Source organism: Sinohyriopsis cumingii, chromosome 16 (genome assembly GCF_028554795.1).
Source record: "Sinohyriopsis cumingii isolate HCF-2022 chromosome 16, ASM2855479v2, whole genome shotgun sequence".
NCBI classification, from domain to species: domain Eukaryota; kingdom Metazoa; phylum Mollusca; class Bivalvia; order Unionida; family Unionidae; genus Sinohyriopsis; species Sinohyriopsis cumingii.
The window spans coordinates 96,523,654-96,549,402 of record NC_142976.1 but is presented as its reverse complement, the minus strand read 5'-3'; the positions used below and the strand labels follow the sequence as shown (position 1 = coordinate 96,549,402).

Here is a 25,749-nt window from a genome sequence, read left to right as displayed (position 1 = left end):
ATTGTCCACGTTTCTTTTCGGTTCTTAAAAGTACGTTTTATTAATTACTTCTCTCATATTGCTATTCCTATTATATTAAAGAAAGAAAGAAGAAGGAAATGAAGGCAGAGTGACTTTATCTTCTAGCAAATGTTATCAGCTTTACACAATCTGTATCTACTAGACCATATTATTTATTATAAGATTCTTTATGGACGGAAGCTATAGATCAATTTACTTTTGTGTGCATATTACTGTTTTTTATAAATGTTTTCGGCTCTACTTTTAATTATTTTCTGTCGTCTATAGTCTACGTGGGTCCTGACATCGAATTAAAAGAGAAAGCAGATAATCATCATTGTATTATTCTATCCTCGTTATCGTCCTTACACTATTTTAGCAATTGATATTCCAGTCCTGTAATTTTAGCAGTAAGTTAGCCTAATAACCGAAATGCATAAACCATTAAGCCTTGTAAATCAAGCAAGAGTTGGATTATTGGTTTTGAAAGATTTTCCGTTGTTCTTTGAAATATGCCTTACAAAATATACCATATTCCATTATTTGGCTGTGTAAATTTAAAACTTCTGATCTCCTTTTATAATTTTTTTATTGTTTCTTCTAATCTAACAATTCCATACTCTCTATTTGGATATACAAATATAGTTGTAGAACTTCTATCCGAGGAATACATTACATCTAAATGGCCACCACTGTGTTTGGTATTACCTACGGACATTAACTAGCAGATGGGAATAATGTGTATCTTAAATCAATTAATGTGCATTTACCAAGATCGATAATTAATTCGAACTGTTCGTTATCGATAATATTTATATACCATCGTCTCGTATTTCGTCTTTGTCCTCTGCGCAATACTCTGTGTAAATTAAATATTCCTCCATTCTTCTTCCAGATAGTCTGTGTAATATCGACCTCTAAAAGGCAGATTGTCTTACAGCAGTCTTTCTAAAAGTTGTTAATCTTACCATTAGCTTAGACAGCCCCACATTAGCAAGTTCTACTTTATATAATACAATGGTGCGATCTTCTGGTTTGTTAGTCAATTTTTCAACTCTCGGTTGCATGATCTATATTGTGTACCAGACTTTTAAATAATGGACTGGTTTTATAATATAGACTGTTTTCTGCAATTCAGATTCCGAAAATATGCTCTAATTGAAGAATGTACAGTTCTAGAGTATTCTCCATTTACCACATAACATTTTTATGCAAAATGGATTGCTGTCGCTTAAATATTTAAAAAAATTTTAATGTTGTAAAAGAATGGTTGTTTATTTGGAAACAGTATACAGCTGTCTGCGTTCTTAATATGATTTGCTTGGCTTATAGCTGTTAGTAAAATATTTTTTTTTCCAATAAAAGAAACGTGTACCAAATTTGCCGTCTCTTCATTTGCTATTTTATGTTGATAGACATTTTATTTTCGATTGGAAGGTTCATTTTAGAGTCTTTAGTAAAATTTAAAGGCCTTTTTGTAACTTGCTTCTTCCAATAATTTTTTATACAGTACAAAATGGGTTAAAAGTATTTTTTTTAAATGGGCGCTTACAAAGAGATGTAGCTGGAATTGGGTACTTGAAAAATAAACAGGTAGAGGTCGAGAGCCCTATGTGTAAATAGGTTAAATCCAGTTTAAACTGAACAAAACCGTCGCAGAATTGGATGTTTCTACACTACTGATAACGTAAGAGTACGGATTCGGCGTAATCAAAACTTTTTGTAAAAACGTTTTTTTTTTCTTTCTCCTACGAATTCCTGCATCTGTTTCTTAATTGTATTATCAAATAGTCTAGCTACTTGTAAAATGGTCACTTTTACTTTTAGTAATCGTCAGTTTTTCGTCGATTTCCAGCTGATTTCTAAACTCATACTTTCCTCGTAAATGCGTTGCTCTATTTGCGTAGGTCTGATCTCACAGACTTCCAACAGTTTCGTTGACATATTTGGGATAAGCTTTCATCGACATGCTGACTTCCATCCGAGCATTTATGGTCCTTAATGCATATATGTGCAAACGAATAAGGAGACAAGCTCTTTTAGACTGGGAACGGCTCTAGAAATAGAAAAACAGTATTAATTTTGTAACCAGGTCATCCAAGACCCCTGACGCTTTCATTCTACAAAGCTGTCTACTGCGGTAGTAAAGAGAACTTTAGTAAAGATGTTAGTAAGTATTAATTGTCATAGATATCTATGTGTGGTTTCAAATGTCACTCTAGTTACCTTTAATATGACAGCAAATGTTATCAGCTTCATCTTCTAAACACGATCGTGGCCAAATTTACTGCAAGCAATATATAGCCTTCGATATGCGCATATATTTCGAGTGATTGAAGATTGAGGGCAAAATCCGATGAGTTTCGAAAGATCAAGAGATGGTCATACATCATTACGTTTCTGAATGACCACCCCGCTTATTAAAAATCCCCTTCCAGTGTTTTGTTATGCAAGATATAATTCTACAACTTTCGAGCCTCGTCGTCGTATGTAGAAGAAGAATATTCATCGATCTTGTGACAGAAAAAAGCACCAAAAACCGAAATTGTTTTACAGACAACAAAAAACCAACCACTGATAGCATCGTGATTGGTGCATCATGGGATCATGGTCACCTCATAGCGCTTGTCTGTTTTTAAAAGATGATGTGCGCTTAATTGCCACCAATTCAATGGAGGCGAAATTCTTGTCAGATTCATGTATAACTATACCAAACTTGAAGTGAAGAACATATTTTTGTTCTACAGTTCACATCAGTGTAGATGCTGATTTGAACCACAAACTTTTAATCCTAAAATGAATTAAAGTTAAAAATGACATTCGGTGTTAATGTTATAGCGAACAAAGCTCGAGTGGCTGTTTGCTTGGTGCAAAGCGAGTTCTTGTAATAATGCATGGCGGTCCAGCTGGTGAAACCTTCTTTCCTGTTTTCTATTTCCGGTTTCTAATGATTTAATACGAATGAAATCAAAGAAAGCATACAAGACAATTTTTTCCTAACTCAGCTCTTTAACTTGAAAAATAATTTAAGTATTCATCAAACAAATTATTACTTTACGCAACGCATCCCCATCCATTTCCTGTTCACAAACTAAGAACGCTCTCATGTGCCTTTGTGGAAAACAATAGCACGAGGTATGGTGCTGTTGTTGTCTTATATTCCTACGCTGTTTGGGGAACCGGTAAGTCAATACAAAAATATTTCAAAAGTTTACGCCATAATACAGGCTTTACTCAATATGTATTATTAGCACTGGTTAATAAGAAACTGTCTTTGAAAATAAAATTAAAGCAGATGAATGATAACATTTTTTAAATCGACAGCCCTTACGTCAGTCTTTCGATATTCGATGCCACTATTCGAATGACTCGTTCAGTTCACTTCCAACCAGTTTCTTGAGTCTGACCTTATATATATATATATATATATATATATATATATATATATATATATATATATATATATATATATATATATATATATATATATATATATATATATATATATATATATATATATATATATGCGTGTGTGTGTTGTATGTATGTATGTATGTGTGTGTGGGTGTGTTGGTGGTGGTGGTGGTGGTGGTTTGACTAATATGCCCTTATTGTTCGGGTTTTCGTTGTTGTAGTTATAATCTTTATTATTATTATTATTATTATTATTACAGTCCGATGCAGTTGCTGTTGTTCTGATGGAAGACCAGGACCGCTTGATTCAAGACAGGCATATTGAGTGTGTGACTCTGATGATTAAAGAAAACACCAGCAATTTTGCAGGTACGCTGTGGTGTATGAACCTCTTGTAGGGACTAATCAAGAACGTGAAGGAAAAATATAAATGATTTTTTTAAAAATGAATGAATTTGAGCGTGTCCAAGCATACGATTACTAGTTGACTATTCAATCAGAAAATTACTACAAAGGTTGTTGCTGTTGTTGCTATAGGGTTTAACGTAGTTTGTAAGCACAAGATAAGCTATACATGGCGGCCAGTTAAATGGTGGAGAAATAAACCGGGAAAACCGAGAAGAAAACACCGACCCACGAGAAGACAACGGCAAGCTTTCTCACATATCCACACTGGCCGAGTTCGAGACTCGAACCCACGCAGACTGAGGTGAATTGACAGTGGTCCGTTACGGTGAGCACTTTAGACCCCTCGGCAACTCGGGGCACATACCAGAAAGGTTAGCGATCAGAACTGAGAAGCCCCAGTTAGGCTTTTTCCCATACCGATCTGGTGGTGTAAAGAGGGATTTGATTTTCTAACATTGTTTTCGATATGTACAGTCTGATACGGTACATTTGGAACTTCCTCGTCTCTTTTCGATGCGAGGGAATAACTTCAACACTCTGAAAGAGACTCGGAGGTATTTGTAGTAATATTTCCAGAATTGGTAAATGTTTGGGGACGAATCTGACTAGATGTCCGAAGAAGAGATTTTTATATAAAAAAGACAGGTTTTGTAAATAGCACTCAATGACGTTCCAGCAATCAATGAAATACATACATGCACGTTTAATTTTTAATAATTCCAGTTTTTATCAATGAAACGGATTTTCTGCAATACGATTGGATGTAAACGGTCACGTGATACTGATCTGGAATTTGTTTACACTTTATGGGACTACTTTCGTTTTTTGTAATGTTGACAATATAAATAAACATTGCAGACACGTCATTGTGAAATGATTGTTTCATCTTTCAACTTTTTTTTTTAATTCAGCAAATAAATATAAATTATACCCTTTTTATACTTTTTCAAATATTCTTTGATTGAAATACATAGTTTACAATTTGGCGTTCGTCTGCTACATAGTCGCGCAAAATGTCCGATTACGGTGATTTTTCATTGCAATTTTCTGCGGAGTTTTTTTTAACAATTTGATCACAAAGAGTTAAAAGAAATAATAACAGCGATTGAATCAGACGAAGATGGATTTGACTATTATTGTGATGGATGTTGCAAACGCTGAAAATGAAACAGAACAACAGAGATTGATATATTCCCTCACAGAGCACTCCATGACCTCAGTCACCCTAGCCATACACAACAACAACAATAATAGCGTGATAATTGGGTCAGTCAATTTTGCGGCCGCTGAGGGTGTTAACCAAGAATCGAGAAATTATCTGAGGAGGACTTAAAAGCTATTGAAATAAATCAATAATGAGAGGCTACTAAACGAAACACAAAATGGAGTATTGGCGTTTTCAATGGTATTTTTATATTTAAAAAAATTATTTTAATTTTGTTTGATTATTTAAAAAACATGAAACGTGTGTGGATGTTGGTGGTTTGGTGAATATAACCACTTACACAAAAAATAAAAACAAATATTTATGAGACCATTATTCAAAGACTAAATACAGTTTTTAAATGGTAAAACTACCATCCCCACCAATGTGACTTAACACCATTGAAAAATGTATATAATAATCCACAAAGGTGATTGCTTTGCTAATTTAAATTATTTTGAATGTGTAGTCATTAATTCCTGCCAGCACTCCAGCACTCAACTATGCAACCAAACAAAACATATGGCCGGTTTTGCGAGGAACTCTACATTTAACAACTGCACATTTAATTTCAGATTATATAAATTAAATGGTCTTGTTACGCTGACGAAAAAGATATAAAATGTTATTCCTGTGTAGGACATACTGTAATAAAAAAGAATGTTATTTTTATATGAATAGATATGTGCTGACACCACGGGTAGCCCATACCTAAGATGTACAGTATGACATTGCCGAATAAACGTAACTCTGACAGAGTTACATTTCATTTAACATTAGATCATTGAAGGGTCTTCACAAGTATTAACGCTGTTGAGAATGATATAAAATGTTATTTCTGTATACAATTTATTTAATTGTTACCTTTATGTAAATAAGGGAAAGCATCATCTTGTTCATATTTCCATGTTGTTCATTGATAAAATCCATTATGGTTTAAGGATTGACTGGAAATTTAATCTGGCACACTATTTCATTCCGTATCGGCTGTTACTAGGTAAGGTCACGGTCATCTGACGTAGCAGATGGGACTGACTAAAATTGAACAAGAATGTGGTAAATAAACTAAATGTGTTGAAACCATCGGTAGCCATTGCCTAAGATGCAAAGTACGAAGTTTCTGAATAAACATAACTTTGACAGTAGTTAATATATTCGTGTGATTATGTACAGGTTATGTATTATGGGGCGATGTGAAGTGGAAGGAAAGTACGCGCTACTTACCTTGGAATGCTATGTTGATGGAATAAGTTGACCTAACGAACGAGAAGACGATATTGGAATTATAAGGATTAAATGATCATGGCTGGGTATTTATCGATGTGTAAATTTTACCTAATCACTCACAAATTTAACATAAAGTCCTTCAGACTTTATTTACTTTGTGAGTGATTAGGTACAATTTGCACATCTAATTCATTGTGACGTAATGAAGTTTCATGATGTATTGGCAAAAATCGTGCTTGAGGGCTTGCAAAATGTTTTTTCCAGGATGCAATAGAAAAGGCGGAGGACATTCCGATCGATATGCTAAGTCATAACAACGACTAACACTACTATGCCACATATTTTTCGGCTTATCTCTCGAATATCGTTTTTTCAGACCGTATTTACAACATAAGATATTCAATCGTTTACAGTCCTTGGTAATAATTTTTCACTTGTTGACTTTTGTAATTGTAATATTTCAAACGATTGCCCCATAAGGCAGGTTTACTCGTTTTACATTATTATGTTAGCACTAGTTCATATGCGTGATGACATTTAAAAATCGACAGCTCTGATATCAGTCTTCCGATATTCGAAGTTACTACTCGAATGACTCGTTCAGGCCCTCATCAGGTCATATTCGAATTATAATGGTCGTTTTATTTGTACAAAGAGTGGCATAGGAAGCGTGTATATTACCAATCGGTTGAGTCTTTCATAATCATTACGATTCTGTGCCAGTAGTCGATTTGTCGCAATCTCTTAGTCCAACCGCTCCGGATGTCTACTGTATGTGAAGTTTATAATGGTCAGAGACTGGATGTTGACATCAAACTAACCAGAGCCTATCGCATAGTTACCGTGCATAAAATGACTACCTTTCTCTCTCGCCCAGCTGTAAAAAATCACAATTTGCCAAATCTTGCGCGTCTTTCCTGTTACATATAAGCCTTCTGGGCGTAAAACCCGAACACCAGCCTTTCGCGGGAGATTATTATTATTATTATTATTATTATCATTATTATTATTATTATTATTATTATTATTATTATTATTATCATTATTATTATTATTATTATTATCATTATTATTATTATTATTATCATTATTATTATTATCATCATTATTATTATTATTATTATTATTATCATTATTATTATTATTATTATCATTATTATTATTATCATTATTATTATTATTATTATTATTATCATTATTATTATTATTATTATTATTATTATCATTATTATTATTATTATTATTATCATTATTATTATTATCATTATTATCATTATTATTATTATTATTATTATCATTATTATTATTATCATTATTATCATTATTATTATTATTATCATTATTATTATTATTATCATTATTATTATTATTATTATTATTATTATTATTATTATTATCATTATTATTATCATTATTATTATTATTATTATCATTATCATTATTATTACAGGTCCATACTGTGGCCGGGTATGGGACGATATTATGTGCTGGCCTCCAACTTCAGCCGGAACCATTCAGGAACTGCCATGTCCTGATTATGTCAACGGATTTTTCAAGCACCGTATGAAAGCAGTCTATTCTATTTTATTTTTTTCTCCAACTGGAATGTCTGTGATTTATGCTCTAGTAAAACAGAAAAGATTTTAAACTGCTCACCAGATGGCATTCAGATAGTTCGATCACCAACAGTAGACTAGTCCCGGATGTTTAATTGTGAATGTCACAAAAGTATCTGTATTCTGTAAATGTTTCCAGATGGCAGATTCGAGTCATTTTCTATTTTGTTTTTCTTCAGTGCAAAAAGCAACACAGTGTTTTGACGAAAAGTTAATTGGCAAAGCACATTGTTTGCTTTAACGTTACGCAATTTATTACCGGAAATATGATCCTCGGAGACGTGCATCTTCGCTAGCCAAGGTTCCAATATAACACTATTTCACCTTGGCGTATCGAGCAGATATTTCTGTGCAAGCCACCGCGTTCAGTGAAAATTAAGTTGTTCAAATTTGAACACAGTTCCTTCATAATCTAGGCAAGGGGAGCACAAAGCTTGAATGGACTGATAAATAAGCAATTATCCACTGCTTTTATACTGAACCAACACTGCCACCAACCCCTCTTTTTTACATTCATTCTTGACAGCAAAGAGCTATTTAGAATATTTTCATGTGACAAGGCAGCTACAAGAATCAGTATATGCCTTATGCATGAATAAAGTTCACTAGTACTATAACAAATTAGCATACTTTTCATCACCCATCAACCATCTCGATTTTTAGATATTTACCTCTGTAGTAGACATACGTAAATACGTAAGTCAAGTCGGCTGTTCAGTTAGGGAACTTAAACAATGAAATTCTATACACAGATTCATCCCATCTGTTGATAAAACAATATGTATGGATAATGTATTTTAAGAACACTAAGAAAGTCACCGTTACATCACTTTTACACTGGCTAGCACATATTATTGCTGAAGCTGATGACAATTACTGAAGTCTGTTTTGCTAGCGACTGTAACCTGCATAGAATCAAATCAAAAGCAAACAGAAAATCACGCAAAGTAAAAAAGGAGAGGAGAAATAACACACTGTAGAAAGGGACATCCATTTCACATAACTCACTAAAATCTCCAATGAAGGTGACACAGATGACACAGATGCATCTGTTCCTGTGAAAGCTCCACAACATTTGGTGCGTCTGACTCCCAAGGAAATCTTTGACGTTGTTCTGGTTAGCAATATCACTTCAGCAGGTGTGCTCCCGTACACACTGAGGCCTACACGAAAGTAAAACCCTGAACTTCTTATATATAGGTCATTATAACTTAAATTTCTGTAAATAAGATGAAATCTATGTATTGAAACATTACATCGTGAGTAGATATGGATGTAAGAGCATTAAATTAAGGCAATCATCATAAAATTAGGAAAATATACTAAGCTTGTACTGAAAATGTTGATAAACTGAATAAGTACGTGAAATACTTCAATTAAATCACCTTGCATGAAACTTATAAGGCTTTTGTTGTTCATTAGAATAATGGATCAGAAGCAATACCTAGTAACTCTAAAAGTGTTGAGTGAATTTCCTTCTTTTTCTATGATTACGTGCTATCAAATCTATAGGAAGTGAATGTTTGTAATACTTATGTTAGATTCAAGACATGGAGGTAATAAGGAAATGATTTATGGAACAGCGAATCATATTTGACAAGACTGAAAAAATGACACCGGTTCTTAAGGTCTCACTGGCTAGTTTATCTGGTGAATTTTCATCCGACAATGACCTATTGCAGAAAAATGAGAATAATTTTACACTGAAGATACAAATACAAACAAACTAATGATTTTTGTAGAAAGCATGCATGTGAGATTTTGACTGCGGCAATCGGGTTACCTCTATATCCAACTGGTGGCTTTTATACTTAATCAATACTGCCACCAACCCGTCTCTTTTACATCCATTTTTGACAGCAAAGAGCTATTTTGACGATTTTCATGTGACAAGAAAGCTAAAAGAATCAGTGTGTGCCTTATGCATGAATAACTTTCACTAGTACTATAACAAATTAGCATACTTTTCATCACCCCTTAAGTCGGCTGTTCATTTACAGTTTAAGTTATGCTTTTGATCTCCACTGCTAGTTTAACTGTGACAGGCAGTCACCGAACAAGCCAACACATTTTCAAGTCTAACTCAAAGTAAATCGAAACCACATTACAGATTTAGCCTCTATGTGAATTTATAAATGTTAGGCGTATGATAAATAGGTTTATGCCTTCTACCTTAAAATTAGGAAGGTGTCAAAATACGAAACTATTTAGTGGGACCAAACCACTAAAATATATTTTTGATCCGTCCAGGTGTAGATAGGGTTATCATATCGGAACCTTGGCTATTGATGATGGAAGACATGTTGCTCTGTACGATTTATGGTATAAGATAGAAAAATAGGAATATATTTTATGCCAAATAAATATTAATATCATCACCTAAGTTCAGTACAATAATAAAATATTTTACTTCTGAATATGCTCTTTCCTTTATAATCTCGGGTTTTTGTCTTAATATTCAACGTGTTGCAAAGTGCACTTTTCTCAAACGCCATATCCAGGATTAGAAGAACCGCACGGGTTTCGGTGATCGCACCATAGTTTCTTGATGTCTTCGTTCTAGTCAGGTCTAGGAATGGGTTCATTTAAACTCTAATCCGTTCATATACTCTATGGTTTGTTAATCGAATTGATAGCGCAATATTTGCCATTCTCTTTGACCCGAGAGTTATTCTCGTCTTGAATTATAATCACCATTTCCATTTAGTTCCGTGTTGATTGTCGAAATTGGCTCAGTTAACAATGGGAATGCTATTTATATCAAAATTAGCGGTAATATTTTCGGAATTTTTACAATTCCTTTAAACATAGAGAGAATTCATATTATACAACAGGAAACGCATTTCTTCAATCTTAGTTCTGTTGAACAAATTATGTTCAGGAAAGGGCGTTTAAAAGCTAAGTGCGCCACCTATGAGCAATTTTAAGTCGCTTATTGAGTAAAGAATATAGTCGTCTATTATCGAAAAATTCGATGATTTTCGGAAATTTGTCTTCTTTGTAGATAACTGATTATAGTAATAGAAGCATTAATAGCCACGACATTTAGGTACGACATTTAGGTACTACATTTCACGTAAAAAAAGAAGTATCTTTGTCCCCGTGTCTTAAGCTTGAAGTCTGACAAAAATAAACGTTTGGGCATACATGGAATTGTTTGCTGGAGTATATATCTACAAGTACAATCAGAGACGGACACAGTAAAGTAGTTCCTAGTAACTTAATATTTCCAAGAAAGTGGTGGAGCAATTTAGATTCATCCGACATTCAGTTTCGAGGCTGGCGCATGAACTTTACTAAAGACCTTGAACCAGAAGTTTAAGCAGTTGGTGCTACTCTGAAATGTGGGTCACAGTCACCAAAGTGGGATAATTTTGCTATACCAGTTTGAATGCATTTAGTTTCTCGTTCATTGCATTACAGTGGTGATAATAATGACAAAGACCACAATATACATTTACTTACACAGATATATATATATATATATATATATATATATATATATATATATATATATATATATATATATATATATATATATATATATATATATATATATATATATATATATATATGTATGTATGTATATATATGTGTGTATTATATGCTTAAATGTTTCGTTGAGTGAGGGTAATGCCTACCTGATTTTTCATGTTTCTAAGAAGTAAACAACATGTTTTCCTGAACTTGAGTTCAAGGCCTGTTTTTTTTCTCTTGGAAATCCTATTGTGTTTTAGGTCAAGTGTTACTAGTATATACAGGATCTGGTAAGCAATGACTCATTCCTATCTTAAGATCAGTCTGTTGAATCATTTTTATTTGTGTTCATATATGATTTGAGAGGAATCCTTTATTTAAATTATTAATTAGAATTACAAAGTGCTCATTGACTCTTTAGACTAAACCACTTTGGGGTCGAGGGGTCAAGAGGTCATTCAATGACATAATGGATTATAGCATGGTAATACATCAAGACTATTGTAATTCATTTCGAATATTGTATACTTTTGGACTTGTGATATGACTTTTAAGGTTATTGGAATTGAATTCACAATGCCGTAAGTGTTGTTGACTTTTCACTTTGAATTCTAGGAAAATAAATATATATTCTTGTCGAAGACGAGATGTAGTAGCTTTACAGTTTTTAACAGAACCCATTGTAGACTAAATGATCTTGATTGTATTTCGCTCAGGTAACGCCACGAAGAAATGTACAGTGAACGGTACATGGTACATCCACCCAGATACAAACCAGATGTGGACTAATCTGACCCAATGTATCTCCAGTGGAGCGAATTGCATCCAATACGACTCACCGGGACTGATTGCTGTGAGTATGCACTGAACTCTGTATTCTTCTTGTCCCTTGAATATCTCCTCTGACATTCTTCTGTATAAGCATATCCTATCAACAGAAGGTTGCCGGGCCAAGACAGTGAGGGGAAAACGCTCATAAAAAACATTCATTCGAACTTCGAAGTCAATCCTACATATATTCTCGAATGTCGAATTGAACATTGCGAGAAAAAAAATTGGAAGTTGTTGTTGGAATAAACACCAATTTGATGTTTTAAGTGATTTGTCTCTGGTTGAGTGCACCACACATGTTACAATAGCAAAGAATGTGATTGTTCCAATTATGACTTTGTCTCCTTTTGCCGCCATCTTGTTGTTTATTAAAGAAAGTAGTTCAGTTCCCAATTGCAACGAGTTACATAATGAGGTTTCTTTCCCGATTTGACTGATAAGGCCGAGGATGTTTCGATTAGTCAAATGTATGCATATAGCTACCATTCGGACCAGTTTGGCTACGAAAAGAGGATTTACAGAAATGTTGTGAATGCATCGAACTATTTTTTCACTCACAACTATTTAGTTAGTCCAGCAGTCAGTAAGATCATACAAGTAACCAGACGATTTGAATAGATTACGGTTTCTCTCTTGGGAAGAAATTCCCTGCAGAAATACTCAATATTTTCTGTAAATTACTGCGCTGACATGCATCCTAGGCATTATTTTGTCTCGCAGAAATAGCCGAGATGGTCCGCGTGAGAAGCTTTTATTCTTACGATTACTAAAAACGAATTCAAGCACATAAAACATAATCCCATATCCATGCACTACTTGTTGTATATTTCAAAATATGAATAAATAAAAGAACCTTTTTATAGTTGTCACAATGGTGATGAATTAAGACCCTCACCTTAAAAGTTCTCAATTCACAGTATTTGTTCAGCACATTTTTAACACATTTTAGTTACCATGCATACAACTCTTTAATTTGTTTTATAATTGGACAATGAAAACGTTGTAATGAACCGCTTTCAAAAAGTAGTACATGCTAGTAATTTTTGGAATTTTGCTAATTTCTAGTAACATAACGATTACGTTGATATATTATCCGTAATTTTAAATTCATGAGGATTTTATTTCCGGGACGAAATATTCAGTTGCCTAATATGAACTATGTCTCATATTACTGAAGAATTATGGGAATCCACGTGGCAACTGGAACAATTCTGTAATTTTATGACAGCCTGTTTCTCTTATTTCTTTAATATTCTGGATATGTGACAATGAGATATAGGGTGTGGTGGAGGGGTGGGTCTTACAAAAAGTGTAAAGTGCCCTAATGAGATTTGATGAGAAAAATAATTTAGTTCTCTTTTTAGGTGCAAAGTGTCGTGTAAAATATCATTGTACTTATAAAATAAGAAAGAAGAGTATCAATGATTAATGGAAATGAAAACATAAATTATGAGGTTAGATTATTGAACTGGAAGCAGAATTTTAGCTCACGAGTAAAACTGTTGAGATGTGTAACATGGTACAGATAGATGGCTAACATTACAGTCCATGATACACGAGTGTTGGATTCTGAAGAGATATTGATTTTTTCAGCGATACGAAAAGTGTTACTTCAAACATATTAACAGAGTGAAATCATTTGATAGAAATAGTAATTTTACTAAAATATATCGGGAATGTAATAGTTATGGATGTATTCTATTACGATCAGGGGACAATCCTTCATCCGAATTTGTTAAATAATTCTTTTAAAATTATGTAAAGAAACAAATAAATATCGGTGATACATTCTACAAATTGAAAGTAAAACAATGGCTTTGTAGATTACAGAACTCTCGAAAAAAAATTTAAGTTACGGTATTTTAAGGATATCTTACAATGCACTTCTAAATCATTTTCTCAACTGGTCCTTTTGTATATGTTTGAGCATGAATATTTGCCAATTGAAAAGATACGTCTGCACCACAACAACCCTTCTACTTCTGGGTAAGAAAACCTTTCCATGAAAACCAGATGTCGTATCAAATCATTTTATTTTAAAATACCTGCTACATTTACCGTGTTTCAAAGTCAGAAGTTATGTTCCTTACATATCTATTTTCTTTGTAAAATCTGTCTTTCCATAGATTATTTCTTTTCTGAGAATATATTATCTTGTTTAGCCATTCAGAGATGACCAACATCTTTCAAATTATCTTTTCATTTTAGGCCCACATGGGTAGGCTACGACTGATGTACAACATTGGATATGGAATCTCTCTCATATCCTTGTTGTTGGCTGTAACCATCATGCTGTTATTCAAGTAAGTACAATATCGAATGTGGCCGGCCGTTACAAGGAAAAACCCAATAAATATCATACACGATGGAGGGGGGTCAGGTAGACGAATAAATTAATAAGTAAAAAAAAAATTAGTAGACAAATTTAACAAACATACAGTTGTCGTGTCCATTTGCCTGGCCATTCTGTAAGGTGATGAAGAAGGTATTTAAGCTATTACATCAAAGAATCACTCAATCATGGGCACCTATTTTGTATACGCCGGCCAAAAAGGCTGACTGTATTTCACATTTGGTTTCACAAGAAAGTTTTTTTTTGTGCAATACTATCAGAGTGCTTCAAAGTCAAGTTTGAAAGTCTGCCAAGAGCCCACGAATCTATACATTGCCAGTGATTTGTTACATATATCTGATTTAATTAATATTTATTTTAATTTAATTGTTTGTCAGTTTTAAATATGTTATTCTATTATATTCTATTATAATGTAAATTGATTCACTGGAGATGATTTTTTTCCGGAAAATTAGTTGACCTGAATCATTCTTTCGTAAACACCAGGTGTTGATCTAAATCTTGACCTTGTTTCAGAATTTGAAGCAACCTTCGTAAACAAGTTCTATTTTATTTTAAAATTATTGTTTTCGTCAGCGTCAGTTTTGGTATACGTAACTTAAACACTATCACGTAATCCCACTTTCGATTTCGCAATTCCTGTTTTTCCATTACTGCATATTTGTTAGTTTTAATAGAGATGCGTAGAGAGATATTTCTCAGTTTTGGGCTTTTTACACTGATGTCAAGTTATTTTATTGTAGCCACATTTTGAGTTATAACTTTCTTCTTCAATTGGATTTCAAAAGGATTAATTTCTCTTTTTCTCTGAAAATATTTTGAGGAGTGCTGACACAGAAATTTTGGAAAGACATTGCTTACAAATTTAATTTGGATTTCCATCACCGGAGTGTCATTGTTTGTATTTCTACAAGGAACTGTATATAAGGACAGTACTGACTACATCATACGTCACCGTCATTCATCTTGAATTTTCCATCAGGATTGGAACTTGAAATTATTAGAACATTTATTACTAGGACTTTTGCAATTTAGTTCCTGGATTATTCTTCGATTATTTTGGATTTGATTCGTGAAACCGTAAGTTCGTGTACTTTTTTTCATTTCTACAGAATTTTTCTAGGAAAATAAATTATTTTTTAAATTTATATATATTCTCCAACTTGTATGATATCATTATTTGTATTAAATATTAATTCTGCCTAGTATTATCAAGCATTCTCCTATATAATCCAGAGATGACACTTTCTGTTTGGCGTATATTTGTAACTCTTTCTCTCTTACTCTCTCTTGTTGAAACAATAAAGTTAAAGGGTTTAATTCCTGCAGAAACAGCCATATAAAGTTTCGTTTTATTTGTTTGTCTTGTCTATGTTTTGTATTTGCCATTGAAATAGACTCTTTAAGAGTCGAAAGTGCTCATGCTAGTTAGATATTAGTTTTGCACTCTTCGTTGTCAGTGTATATTGCATTTATCTTAATCAATCCCTGACACACGTTTTCTCTTGCTGGATCCAGTGCACTTGAAAGGATTGTTATTCACCATATGATTTGTATTATATATATATATATATATATATATATATATATATATATATATATATATATATATATATATATATATATATATATATATATATATATATATATATATATATATATATATATATATATATATATATATATATATATATATATATAGAGAGAGAGAGAGAGAGAGAGAGAGAGAGAGAGACAGAAAGACAGACAGACAGACAGACAGACAGAGGCTTTTTCAGATAATATAATGGATACAATATTGTGTCATTTTTCTATCAACTAGATCAAGATCTTTTTCCTGCTATTAACATACGAAATTTTAAAGAAAGACCTTGGCCCCTGTCCCAGAATAATTAATTGTTGTTCCCTAATATAATGGCAGTATCGTGTACTGTTCCGAAATACCACGAAATTTCGTAGCAACATAAATATTATTTCACTACCTATCAATGGACGCTGGCATCTTTATGACCAAGAAATCTAAAGTTAGTTTTACACGTTTTCATAGTCTAGCGGTAAGTATGTCTCCTTCCCGTTGAAGAAAATCCAAGTTCAAATCAAGCAAAAGAAGAAAATTGTGTATTAGATTAGTCATTGCACTGAGAAAAATCCAACTGTTTTTAAACTGGGTTAGTTTGGGGTTAGTTTTGGGCAAGAGACAATGTAATCTGTACATAGAATATTTCGTCTTGTGATGAAAGAAACGGGAATATATGTGGTCGTGTTAATTGTTTACTTAAATACGTTTCGTATCAAAGAAATATGGGGTTTTTCATAGTAATTTTTTCTTTCTTTATTTTCCAGAAAGCTGCATTGCCCCAGGAATTTTATCCATATCAACCTGTTTGTGTCCTTTATGCTCCGTGCCACGATATCATTCGTGAAAGAAAACGCGCTGGTGAACGGGGTTGGCTTCCCATCAGACATCGAGATCGGTCCTTGCGGAAAGCTGGACTTTCTTGACAACGGATTGGTACGTGTCTTCTTGAAATTTCAAGACGATTTTCTTCTTTACGTCATTTATATCTTCCTTCCTTCTTCCAGTCTGTTCGTCTTTCTTTCTATTCTTCCTTGCTTCCTCTTTGTCTTTTCTCTTTAAACTTCAAGTATGTTTTCGTCTTTAATCTATGTGTTTTAGTTACCCGTCTGTCATTCGTAGATTTCAGTATACTTTCCTCCTTTCTTCGCTTTATTATTATCTCTTCCTCCCGGAATTTTCCCTGCCTTCTAGTATATTCTTTCGTTATACCTTCTATATGTCATTCCCTTTCTATCCTTTTCAGTCATTCCTTCTTCTTTTGTTCTTTCTTTCTTCTCTTTATTTCCCACAAAGTATTCCGCTTTTATGCTTTCTGGTACCTCCCTACTACTCAGTGTTTAGTCGCATTCCTGCGTATCTTCTTAGTAGACCGCTGACTTTTTTCTTGCTTTCCTAAGTATCTACTTACTAGACTGCTGACTTTTTTCTTGCTTTCCTTTGTATCTACTTACTAGACTGCTGAATTTATTTTTTGCTTTTTTTCGTATCTATTTATCTGACAGCTGACTTTATTTTTTGTTTTTCTTCGTCTCTACTTACCTGACAGCTGACTTTATTTCTTGCTTTCCTAAGTATCTACTTACCTGACAGCTGACTTTATTTCTTGCTTTCCTAAGTATCTACTTACCTGACAGCTGACTTTATTTCTTGCTTTCCTAAGTATCCACTTACCTGACAGCTGACTTTATTTCTTGAGTTCCTGCGTATACTTACAATACTGCTGGTCCTTATTTCTTGCTTATGCAATTCTTTGCCTACTTATTTATTTCATCGCCTATTTTTATATTTGCTTACCTTTTTATTTCCTTATCTATCTATCCACCGACTTAAATCGCCAACAAACTTAGTTTCTTATAGGCAAACAACAATAAATGCTTTTTTCTTTCTTCTTCTAGCACTGGGAGTGCAGGCTGTTTTTCTCTGTTTTTAACTACATCCTCTGTGCCAACTACATGTGGATTTTTGCAGAGGGACTGTACCTTCATATGCTAATATCTGTCGCTGTCTTTTCGGAAAAATCAAGTTGCAAGTGGCTCTTCCTTTTGGGATGGGGTAAGTACACACACACACACGCGCGCGTGCGCGCGCACGCACGCACGCACGCACGAACCAACGCACGTACACACACACACACCATAAAAATAAGATGCCGAATCTCAAGTTGGTCACAATCGTAAAATACCTTACAAATTTCGGACATTTGAAAAAATATTTAAAATTAATGTAATTCATTTTTATAAAAATGTACTTGAAAATTGGAGGGTAGAGATTTACATTTGACAACTGGTTCTTCTCCGACACCTTCGTCTTTTTTACACCAAGTCCATTGCCCATGCATGCTTGAATTAAACATTGTTTGCTTGTAATTTTGAAGTGTATGCCGGTATATTTTTCCTCTGTCCGATACAAATGATATATCTTGAGTATAAGTATCGCAAATATTCCATTTTTCATTATTATGTGTGATAAATGTAATAAATATTCAAAACATTTCATTGCTATATATGTCTTTATATGTTTTGCAGGAACACCGGTGCTGTTTGTAGGACCATGGGTGGTTGTTAGAGCGACACTGGAGAACGTTTTGTTAGTATATACGTTTTAAATGGCATACAGTTTTTAATCCATCTTATTTCTCTTTAACTTAATTTGACTGTTTTATTACGCAGGCTTAAAAAAAATTGTAACTTTTATTACAAATCGAAGCTAGCCTTACATACACTGTATAAACATGTCTACTGCTGTTGTGCGCCTTGTATTTGTTTAAGAGAATGAAAAACACGTATAAAAGAGATCGGTTTTACAGTCTCATTAGGCCAGTTTATTTTGTATGAAGGTTTGATCGTGAACATAAAAAAAATCAAAGCCGAAGTTAAAATAATGGCAACTTCAGTTATTTCTTTCCTCTTTTTGCCACCGATATGAATTAATATGATCAGTCTGTGGAAGTTTTCTCCCACCCCGACCCCCGATTCCACTCATGGTATCGGTGTTGTTGTTTTCTCTTCCTGCGGTGGAGAGACAGACAGATAGACAGAGTAAATTAAGGGTGGATTTTAGTGTTGAGATCAGAGCCAGATTAAGGAGCAATAAACAAAGAACAGGACGAAGAAGAGTGTGTTTATATGATCCACCATCAACTTATAAAATACTCGGGAGGTCGGGATATTTTCATCATTTTAGAAACTTATGTTGAAATGGACCTTTAATGTTTCTTTATATTTTGCCTCCAAGAATTTGGAATATTTATGATCTTTATCCACCATTACAGATGCTGGAACACACACCCGAACCATAATTTCTTCTGGATTATCAAAGGACCTCTATGTGCATCCGTCATAGTAAGTATTAATTCGATTGATCTCTAGTGTATTGATATTGCTTCGATTGAACTCTAGTGTATTCATATTAATCCGATTGATCTCTAGTGTATTGATATTAATTCGATTGATCTCTAGTGTATTCATATTAATTCGATTGATCTCTATTGTATTCATATTAATTCGATAGATCTCTAGTGTATTCATATTGCTTCGATTGATCTCTAGTGTACTCATATTAATTCGATTGATCTCTAGTGTATTGATATTAATTCGATTGATCTCAAGTGTATTCATATTGTTTAGATTGATCTCTAGTGTATTCATATTAACTAGATTTATCTCTAGTGTATTCATATTGCTTAGATTGATCTCTAGTGTATTCATATTGCTTCGATTGATCTCTAGTGTATTTATATTGCTTAGATTGATCTCTAGTGTATTCATATTGCTTCGATTAATCTCTAGTGTATTCATCTTAATTCGATTGATCTCTAGTGTGTTCATATTGCTTCGATTGATCTCTAGTGTATTCATATTAATTTGATTGATCTCTAGTGTATTCATATTGCTTCAATTGATCTCTAGTGTATTCATATTAATTCAATTGATCTCTAGTGTATTCATATTAATTCGATTGATCTCTAGTGAATTCATATTGCTTCGATTGATCTCTAGTGTATTCATATTGCTTCGATTGATCTCGAGTGTATTCATATTAATTTGATTGATCTCTAGTGTATTCCTATTGCTTCGATTGATTTACAGTGTATTCATATTGCTTCGATTGATCTCTAGTGTATTCATATTAATTCGATTGATCTCTAGTGTATTCATATTAAATCGATTGATCTCTAGTGTATTCATATTGCTTCGATTGATCTCTAGTGTATTCATATTGCTTTGATTGATCTCTAGTGTATTCATATTAATTCGATTGATCTCTAGTGTATTCATATTAATTCGATTGATCTCTAGTTTATTCATATTGGTTTGATTGATCTCTAGTGTATTCATATTAATTAGACTGATCTCTAGTGTAATCATATTAATTAGATTGATCTCTAGTGTATTCATATTAATTGGATTGATCTCTGTTGTATTCATACGACAACATATTTATTCGATAAAAAACGAATGCGGTTTTGAAGACTGTGTCTTCAAAGATGCATCTTGGAGATTTCTGATATTTTTGGCAGAATAATGGGCAAGGGGATTGTGTTCGGATGGACATTGAAGGCTGAGTGCATGTACTAATATTTTTACGCAGGAAATGTAACAAAAGCGAAGCAGAACAGTCAGGGTGCTCTCCCTTAAAAGCCCGTCCTTTAATTTTGATTTTTAGTGCTATGACATGGATTTTTAACTCCCATTTAATTTCTAGCTTAATATTATTTCAGGGCTGAACAACGTAAACTATCACAAACGTCCAATCACTTGTCGCTTGAAATTTGACCATCGTTTTATTTTTGGGCACGTTTATTGGATATTACGCACCTTTTGAGTAAAAAGACACAAAGACTTTTGATTTCATGCCATTTCGAGGAAAGTCCGGGATCTTTTGAAAGTTTGATAATCCTTCCCAATTCTTGACCTGATTCGGCCTTGTATTGGCTGTGTTTTGTTTACGTATGTTAGACGACTCATAGGATAGAGTCTTAGGTTGGTGTCTAGGGTCTGAAATTGGTGTTTAGAGCATGAGGTTGGTGTTTAGAGTCTGATTTATTGTTTAGAGTCTGAGTTTTGTGCTCCGAGTTTCATGACTCCAAGGCCTGTCATCACTCGTCTCTTCTGATAAATGTTTCTGCCGCTTCAGATACGGATTTTACTAGAATGAACCGTCGTTAAAGAGGCTGCAAATCGGCCATGTTTTAACTTAAAAATTCAGATTTTAACAGTCGTAAATTAAAAAAGATATACCAGATATTCTTAGCGAAAAAGGACGCATTTTACTGAGTCATAAGACAGTACAGTCGTCCTCGGCACGTGAATCTTTTTACTACCATAATCAAAGCAACGCAAGTGTTTTGTACCGTGTCGACGGAAAGAATTATTTTTATATGGTGTATTAATATGTCCAGGCGTTCTTTCCACCTACTATGAGCAAAACACAAATGCTGTTTTGAAGTTGTTTACATACCCGTCTCATTTACACTGTCTAAATATTTACAATCATACAAAGTGTCTGAAACTCAAAGCAAATTGGTTATACAAGTTATTTATATACAATTTGTATTGTGTGATTGGTCTTTATCTGTAATCGAGGGTATAAATTTTGACCTACCCGACTAACGTCTTTTTTATATATAAAGAAACCCATCATATTATAAAAGCTAATTTGTGTCCATGATTGTAGATTATATATCATGAATATTATTATTTGTAGGTAATGATGTTTACTAGGATTTGAGTTCATCGGTTTCCCCTTCTGCAATTCCTGGTCTAACTGATAACTACCATTTTCTTTACTATAATTTAAGTAAAAGATCTGATCTTGTTTACAAATTGGATTGTTCTAGAAATGAACTTTTGACCGTCCTATTGTCTTAGGTTTTTATTTTTATAAAATTTTTGTGTATTTGTATTATTAATTTCTATCTTAATATCTGAAGTGGAATCCGTTTGTTAGTTGTGTTCAGTTTTAATTTGAGGGGATCTATTTATTTAAATTATTCTTTGAAATGACAAAGTGCTCGTTAATACTTTCGGACTAAATCACTATATTTGTGATTATTGTGAAATACTTTAGAGACATTTTGTATTATATCCTTGTGATACTTCAAGCCTTAGCACAAACATTATTCCCTGTCATTCGTACATTAGCACATTCATGATTGGAATTCATTCGGAACACCTCTGGAATTCATTCGGAATACTCTATTCTTTTGGACTTGTTATACAATTTTAGGACTGAGATTTAATTCACAATACTGCAAGTTCTTTTGTTTTAAATTTTCACTTTATATTCTAGGCAAATAAATGCTTTGTTGAGTTTTACAAAATTTGATGGTTTTCGTTTTTCTTTTACTTAGTTTAAAATCATAGAGTCGTAACAAAGTTCAATTTGATCCATATATATATATATATATATATATATATATATATATATATATATATATATATATATATATATATATATATATATATATATATATAAATATATCAACGCAAGGAAGTCAGAGAAAATGCTCAGATAATTGCATCATGGGTTTGCGATACAGAAAAACGGATTGGACATCCGTTTCGAACCACCGGTCAAACATCTAAGATTAATAGGGTACGTAAGAAAACATAGTACCTGATCAAACACCATTTAACTAGTTTTACGCGTCAAGCTGGCATTAGCAGGGTAAAGGTCTTAAAGACTATAAGGTTGGCTTAATTCCTACTCTTATTTCATCAACCGTGCGCAAGATATATTGCAGCCAGATCAAGATCTTTTTGATCTGTTATTTTCAGTAGTCTTCTGTTTGCTGACTGGAATATAGGGATGGTTTACCTTTTTTTTAAATTAATATGTTGAAGTCGCTAATTTTGCTCAACCATTCTAATTAATAATATACAGATATATTTTAATTGGGATCGTACTCTAACAACTGTAGAACTTTGGACTTCTTGTAAAAAGGTGTGCATTTAAGTTTAAGAATTTTTATGCATGTATTTATTTAATATTTATTTAATATTTATTTATTTATTTAATATTTATTTATTTATCTTTTAATATTTATTTAACATTAATGCTTACTTACACCACAAACCAATTTCGACGGCTGAGATGCTAAGAAGGACGATGTTTTTCGTCAGGTTCTCCATTCTCCTTCCAGTTTAAGACAGATCTTAGCTGTCATTTTAAAAGAAACAGGTATGTGTGAATTACGACGAGAATTTGTATATATTTTGATTTCTTTATTTCAGATAAATTTCGTATTCTTCCTAAATATCATTAGAGTTTTGTTCACGAAGTTGACAGCCTTTAATGCACGAGAAGTCGGAAAATCACGCTACAGGTAATATAAAAAAAACAGCATATAAAATGTTGCCAGGAACACTTTGTGCATTATCATCAAGACCTCCTTGTGCATTAACATCACGAACTCTTTGTGCATAGTATCATCACGAACTCTTTTTGCATTATCATCACGATCACTGCGTATTATCATCATGAACACTTTGTGTATTATCATCAAGACCTCCTTGTGCATAGTATCATCACGAACACTTTGTGTATTATCATCGCGAACTCTTTGTATTATCACGAACACTTTGTATTATCATCACTTTGTATTATCATCACGAACACTTTGTGCATTATCATCACGAACACTTTGTATTATCATAAAGAACACTTTGTGTATTATCATCACGAACACTTTGTATTATCATCACGAACTCGTTGTGTATTATCATCACGAACTCTGTGTGCATTATCATCACGAACTCGTTGTGTATTATCATCATGAACTCTTTGTGCATTATCATCACGAACACTTTGTGTATTATCATCGCGAAAACTTTGTATTATCATCACGAACTCGTTGTGTATTATCATCACGAACTCTGTGTGCATTATCATCACGAACTCATTGTGCATTATCATCACGAATTCTTTGTGCATTATCATCACGAACTCTTTGTGTATTATCATCACGAACACTTTGTATTATCATCACGAACACTTTGTATTATCATCACGAACTTCGTTTGTATTATTCTCACGAACTCGTTGTGTATTATCATCACGAACTCTTTGTGCATAGTATCATCACGAACTCCTTGTGCATTATCATAAAGAACACTTTGTATTATCATCACGAACTCTTTGTGCATTATCATCACGAACTCTTTGTGTATTATCATCACGAACTCTTTGTGCATTATCATCACGAACTCTTTGTGTATTATCATCACAAACACTTTGTCTATTATCATCACGAACACTTTATGTATTATCATCACGAACTCTTTGTGCATTATCATAAAGAACACTTTGTATTATCATCACGAACTCTTTGTGCATTATCATCACGAACTCGTTGTGCATTATCATCATAAAGAACACTTTGTATTATCATTACGAACTCCTTGTGCATTATCATCACGAACTCTTTGTGTATTATCATCACGAACTCCTTGTGCATTATCATCACGAACACTTTGTATTATCATCACGAACTCCTTGTGTATTATCATCACGAACACTTTATGAATTATCACCACGAACTCTTTGTGCATTATCATCACAAACTCTTTGTGCATTATCATCACGAACTCTTTGTGCATTATCATCACGAACACTTTGTATTATCATCACGAACTCCTTGTGTATTATCATCACGAACACTTTGTGAATTATCATCACGAACTCTGTGCATTATCATCACGAACTCTTTGTGCATTATCATCACGAACACTTTGTGTATTATCATCACGAACTCTTTGTGCATTATCATCACGAACTCTTTGTGTATTATCATCACGAACACTTTGTGTATTATCATCACGAACTCTTTGTGCATTATCATAAAGAACACTTTGTATTATCATCACGAACTCTTTGTGCATTATCATCACGAACTCGTTGTGCATTATCATCACGAACTTTTTGTGCATTATCATAAAGAACACTTTGTATTATCATCACGAACTCGTTGTGCATTATCATCACGAACACTTTGTGCATTATCATAAAGAACACTTTGTATTATCATCCCGATCTCGTTGTGCATTATCATCACGAACACTTTGTGCATTATCATAAAGAACACTTTGTATTATCATCACGATCTCGTTGTGCATTATCATCACGAACTCTTTGTGTATTATCATCACGAACACTTTGTGTATTATCATCACGAACTCTTTGTGCATTATCATAAAGAACACTTTGTATTATCATCACGAACTCTTTGTGCATTATCATCACGAACTCGTTGTGCATTATCATCACGAACTTTTTGTGCATTATCATAAAGAACACTTTGTATTATCATCACGAACTCGTTGTGCATTATCATCACGAACACTTTGTGCATTATCATAAAGAACACTTTGTATTATCATCACGATCTCGTTGTGCATTATCATCACGAACACTTTGTGCATTATCATAAAGAACACTTTGTATTATCATCACGATCTCGTTGTGCATTATCATCACGAACTCTTTGTGTATTATCATCACGAACTCGTTGCGCATTATCATCACGAACTCCTTGTGCATTATCATCACGAACACTTTGTATTATCATCACGAACTCCTTGTGTATTATCATCACGAACACTTTGTGAATTATCATCACGAACTCTTTGTGCATTATCAT

General features: G+C 33.2%; 1 protein-coding gene across 2 annotated transcripts in view; it reads left to right on the top strand.

The window, feature by feature from the left end:
- The window catches only part of LOC149781026 (secretin receptor-like), a 160,949-nt gene that overhangs the window by 117,914 nt on the left and 17,286 nt on the right, over positions 1–25,749 (top strand). For both annotated transcript variants that reach the window (XM_089936451.1, XM_089936452.1), the window contains exons 3-11: positions 3,675–3,783; positions 7,704–7,814; positions 12,063–12,199; positions 14,386–14,480; positions 16,874–17,042; positions 18,005–18,161; positions 18,635–18,695; positions 19,381–19,450; positions 23,345–23,436. In XM_089936451.1, coding sequence (XP_089792577.1) covers positions 3,675–3,783; positions 7,704–7,814; positions 12,063–12,199; positions 14,386–14,480; positions 16,874–17,042; positions 18,005–18,161; positions 18,635–18,695; positions 19,381–19,450; positions 23,345–23,436 — 1,001 coding nt within the window. The remainder of the gene's footprint in view (positions 1–3,674; positions 3,784–7,703; positions 7,815–12,062; positions 12,200–14,385; positions 14,481–16,873; positions 17,043–18,004; positions 18,162–18,634; positions 18,696–19,380; positions 19,451–23,344; positions 23,437–25,749) is intronic.